The sequence below is a fragment of the Solanum verrucosum genome, unplaced genomic scaffold (assembly GCF_900185275.1).
Source record: "Solanum verrucosum unplaced genomic scaffold, falcon-dt-bn FXZP01000278.1, whole genome shotgun sequence".
Lineage (NCBI taxonomy): Eukaryota > Viridiplantae > Streptophyta > Magnoliopsida > Solanales > Solanaceae > Solanum > Solanum verrucosum.
In genome coordinates, this window is record NW_026020332.1 from 6,413,208 (window position 1) to 6,418,708 (window position 5,501).

The following is a 5,501-nucleotide window of genomic DNA, read 5'->3' on the forward strand; positions in this document are numbered from 1 at the left end:
TAGAACAGAACAGTAAATATAGATAACTTGAGGGCACGTCTGGAATGAACCGCTACCTCTCAAGTAAGTCTGGAAGCTCTAATCTGAAGATGAGTAATAAGCCAGATCTGATAGAGCTGTCAACCTACACAACTGTGTAGAAGCAAGGGTGAGTACCAAAAGCAACAGGTACTCGCAAGTAACACTAAACTAAGCTAAACTAGCAGCTACAAACAACTCCTTTCAATCCCAACCGAACCACCGAAACTTCATTCTAACAGCGAACCAACAACCTATACTACACAATTCATAATCAACAGATATATCCAACAGTGTCTCAACATCAACCTCATATCCTCATGTAAGAGCAAATAGATCATATATCACATGAAGAGGGGCAAATAGGAAAAATCTACACACTATAGACAAAGATGAAGTCAAAAGCGATGTAAATGCAATAATGATGTCATGTAGTCGTGATGCATGTCTGTCCTAAGATACACATCTGTTGACGTAATCAGACCGCGCTGAATACTCAAATCAGAACCCATGGGGGCCACACATGGACCATGTATCACCGCCGGAACCAGATCCCATTGGCATCCAAATCGCTAGCCGGAGCTAGTCCATCTCATATATCTCTAGTCGGAGCTAGTCTCAACTGTGTCTCATATCCATCCATCCTCATATCAGTGTCTCAGAACTCATGCAACAGATAGTTCACATATGGGATGAATAATGAATATGCACATGTCATCAATCACAATCATATCACGATCACATCATAGTATTACACATCATTTGTCTCAATCACAACCATATCACGACCACATCATAGTATTACACATCGTCTGTCTCAATCACAACCATATCACGACCACATCATAGTATTACACATCGTTTGTCTCAATCACAACCATATCACGACCACATCATAGTATTACACATCGTTTGTCTCAATCACAACCATATCACGACCACATCATAGTATTACACATTATCTGTCTCAACATCAATGTCTGTATCAATCATAGCCTACTCATGCTCTTCTATCCCCTCAATATCAGTTATCACATGACTTATTCAACAAATTCAAGTCACATATAACACATTTAGCTCGTTTTATTCCCCATCTTTCAATTACAACAATTTCAATCAACAAATAAAACCCATCCTCAATCCCCATTACTCCCCAACACAATTAGGAAAGTAGTCATGTGTAGTCTAAGAGTTTAACAAAGTTTAGAAGTCACTTGCCTCAAAACACTTCAACTAGTAACTCAAATTTGAGTTTTACCTTTCCGAGCACGCTCCAAATCACCACAATCTATTCATAAATGGAATCCCACAATCAATACGAATCTAACAACACCAATATCGTGAAATTTGGAGAAAAAGGGTAAAATGGTCAAAAAATCTCGTTCCGGAAAATATTCTCGAAATCTGGAAATTTTTAGTGAAAAATGTTCCCCAAGAAATTTAGAATCCAATAGTGAAAACCGTTTCGAAAAAGGAGTTGAAATGAGTTCACAAACTCAAATTTTCTATTAAATTCGGATTAGACAAAAACCCCCAAATTTTACAGTTGAGATCTCAAATTTTGATGTTAAAATCCATAAATAATCGATGGAAATCAAAGATATAAGTTGGAAATAACTTACCCAATGAATTCCTTGCGAAAAACCACTTGAAATCGCCTATTTTCGAGCTCTCAAAGTCTAAAAATGGAGAAATGGGTATTTTCAAGTTGTGGGAATTTAGCTACTGATTTTGGCTTTAAAAAAAGAGAAAAAACTGTTGTTGCAGCTATAAAAACACAGCAGCTGAAATAACAATAACACCAAAGTTTAAGTCCCCGTTGGACCCTCGGGATTCGTTCGGAATCTCGTGCACACAAACTAAATATGTACCCCCACTAAATTCGACGTTCCGGACTCAATGGAACCGTCAGAATTTGAATTCGAGGACTCCTTGACCCGAAATTCAATAAGATGCCAAGAAACTAGTTTAACGCCAAAAAAATTCGAAACTCAAACGGAGCGTCTAAAAATTCAACCAAGACTCATTCTAGACTTAGAATCGCCTCCCGAAACCAACGGTACTCACGGAATTTCAATCTGAGCCTCGGAACCTCATATGTTGACCAAAGTCAACTCTTCATCAAAATTTCACAACTTTAGCAACTTAGGACCTCAATTCTTCGTTTCAACTCCAAATTCAACTCCGTAACTTCACACAGACCCGTTTCGACATTCTAAAACTGCCCGAATCGACGAAAATATGATCCGAGTCCCGAAACTCCAAATAACTCGAAAAAGCACTTCTTAACCAACTTTAACTCATAAAAACTCAACTTCTCAAAAACTCAACTTTTTACCAACTTTTCCTCAAACTAACTTTACAACCACAAAACATGGGACTCGGGGCAACTACCGAAAGGGAAAAATAGTCATTTCCACGAAAATTATCAAAATGACCTTTCGGGTCATTACAGTTATAAAAGTCTTTTAAAGCCCAAACCACCTTCTTTGGTAGGATAACACATATTTTTCCATGAAGACCAATGATGTTTGTTCTTACCGTCTCTCTTTCCCCAAAATAAATTTGAAAAAATAGTCCTCAATTTGATAAAGAATAGTCTTTGTAGGTTCAAGAGCTGCAAAGGTATGAAGCGTTTGGGATTGTAAAATATGCTTAATGATAAGAGCCTTACCACCTGGAGAGAGGAAGTTATTCTGCCATCCACTAGATTTATTGATGACTTCAGTAGCCAAATCAATGAACAAACTATTTTTCTTCTTACCAGTATAGATAGGGCACCCTCAAATAGTGAAAGGGAAAAGTAGAATGATTATATCCAGTCCACGTCTTGATTTTCTTGTTAGTTCTGTACTGGACATCTTGATGAGTGATAAAAACAACTTTTATCCTTGTTGATTTCCTGACCAGAGGAATCTTGGTACTTCTTCAGTTCTCTCATGATAAGCTTGATAGATTTCTTGTTGATGGAGAAAAACAAGACGATATCATCAGCATAACATAAGTGATTGACTTGAGGCCCATTCATGCTCATAGAAAATCCTTTGAAATCATCTTTGTGATTAAGTTGATTAAGGGCTTTGGAGAGTGCCTTGGCTCCTTGTACCTTAAAATGTAGAATTTTATCCTTATACTCTTAAATATAAATTTATTAGGACTCAAAAACATATAAAAATCAGTCACGTATGCAAAATAAAAGATAAAAAAATAGCAGCGCAACACAATATGCAATTAATAATATATGTATTAACACATATATAATTGTTTGATTTAGCAAGAAATGAAAATCTAACTTCTACAAATAAAAACTTAGAAAAATCTAAAATAGTTAACATAAAAAAGAACACATAAATAAAACAACTAAATATAAGGTATTTTAACAAGTGTTTTCAAGATTTATCAACAAATGAAAATTCTAAGTAAAAAAATAACTTAGAAACCTTTTAAAAAGCTAACCTCCAAATTTTAATTAACACATAAATACTATAATTCTTACTAGAAGAACAAAAATACACATAATCAAAGAGGGATAAGTCGATAACATATATATTAACACATAATTGTCAGATTTAGTAAGAAATAGAAATTCTAACTTGGGAAATAAACTTAGAAAATCTTAAAGCTAAGAGTTGATGGCGAATCCTAACACATTAAGAAAACAACTTATATCATGTTTATAAATACTACATTTCTTACCAGAAGAACAAAAATACACATAATCAAAGAGGGATAACATATATATTAACACATAATTGTCAGATTTAGCAAGAAATAGAAACTCTAACTCGGAAAACAAACTTAGAAAACCTTAAAGCTAGCAGTTGATAGAGAATCCTAACACATTAAGAAAACAACTTATATCAGGTGTTTCAAAATTTAGCAAGAAATGAAAACTTTTAGACGAAAAATAACATAGAAATCCTTTAAAAAGTTAAACCCCAAATCCTAATTAACACATTAATATTCAAAAATCTTATAAGAGAGGAACAGAACTACACATAATCGAATAGAGATAATTAGAAAATGACAATTTTACAATATTTAATTAGACGAGTTAAAAATAAATTATATTAGCATGGTGATATTCACTCACAGACAACTCTCTTCTCCTTTCTCATGTTGAGAAACGAGCGAAATGTTTTTTACAAATAGGTTGAAATTAAATGGGTTATTTAGTTTAGTGGCTCGAGATCGAATTTTAAAAAATAGAATAAGGGATCAATATTTGTAATTTGTGTAGAATAGAAACTATTAGTTGCTTCTAATTAAGCTTTAAAAAAAACACTGCATAGCAAAAAAATAAGCCGAATGACTGGAAAATAACCTTAATATACCAATGGGAGGAACTTTAATTTTGTCCAACAACAAAAGGAAAGATGAATTAAGCTTAAAATAAATAAGCATCACATAGCAAAAAATAAGCCAAATGACTACAAAATAACCTTAATATAGCTTTGATGGAAGGAACTTTAGTCAGTACAACAACAAAAGAAAAGATGAAATAACGATACAAAAGCTAATGCCTTTTCGGGCAATAACCATTGAATTTATTCGGTACAATAACAAAATGAAGTATCAAATAACACTGATATTAAGGCTACTTAATCTGTTTTCCTTTAATAATTATATGTTCTAAAGGGTCTTCTACGTCACCTCCACCAGCATGTTCGACAAATTCTTCTGCATTTAGAAAATTACCATGACAAAGACAAACTATCTTCACTTCATCTCTCTTCTTAAACGAGTATAAAAGTCCTTCAGTCGTCTTTCTTTTTGGTCCTTCACCTTTTGTGAAGACATTAGCCATATTGTTGAGCATGAAGTTTCTGAACTTCTCTGTAGCAATATTATTTTTCTCTGAATACACGAGCGATTTCTATTCAGTTGAAGATGATTTCACATCGAGAACTAAAGGTAAAGAAATATTTTTTTTCCTACTTTAATTTTTGTACAAATTCAAATTGACTAGATATATATAAATCAATTCGTAAAATCTTGATACCTTGAGTAGGTGGTTGTTGGGTTTCAACCTCAGCTACACTTGAAGCAACACATCCTTGCGATCCACCTGAAAACATCAAAGAATGTTTTATTAGTTATTCACAAAAAATGATTCTTTTTTCGAGTGAGCATCAAAATTACCATTCAATGAAAGCTCTAAATTTAGCTTCATATTTTCATTCGCCACATTCCTTGAAGTTCCTATGTTTTCTTTAACTTTTTCCATGCTAGCAAAATCTAAAAACTGAGAAAGCTATTGAACTAAAAAAATTATAAAATGGGAAAAGATAAACTCCATAAAAGTTTTAGTGTGGAGAAAACATTAGGCTATTTGGGAGCTTATAAAGAAGAAAATTTCTGGGTGGGTAGGTAGGAAAAGCGTGAAGAGGTATTTCATGTCCATGGATTATTAAAATGACAAAATAGCCCCTGAAAAGTGTCACATGATTGTTCCAGGAATAGCATGACCACGTGGTTTAGGA

General features: G+C 33.7%; 1 protein-coding gene across 1 annotated transcript; it reads right to left on the reverse strand.

The window, feature by feature from the left end:
* Positions 1–4,615: 4,615 nt before the first annotated feature.
* LOC125836729 (ninja-family protein AFP3-like) lies at positions 4,616–5,245 on the reverse strand. Its single transcript, XM_049515944.1, has 3 exons — positions 5,161–5,245; positions 5,021–5,086; positions 4,616–4,875 (listed from the first exon to the last, which is right to left on the reverse strand). The coding sequence occupies exons 1-3, from the start codon at positions 5,243–5,245 to the stop codon at positions 4,616–4,618; spliced, it is 411 nt and encodes a 136-aa protein (XP_049371901.1).
* Between the last annotated feature and the right edge of the window lie 256 nt (positions 5,246–5,501).

Bases quoted from the DNA above. Each gene is read 5' to 3' on its own strand.
- LOC125836729 (XM_049515944.1), bottom strand. From the start codon at position 5,245: ATGGAAAAAGTTAAAGAAAACATAGGAACTTCAAGGAATGTGGCGAAT. The intron at 5,087-5,160 runs GTAATTTTGATG...TGATGTTTTCAG, and splicing joins TTTAGAGCTTTCATTGAATG to GTGGATCGCAAGGATGTGTT. The intron at 4,876-5,020 runs GTATCAAGATTT...TCGTGTATTCAG, and splicing joins CCAACAACCACCTACTCAAG to AGAAAAATAATATTGCTACA.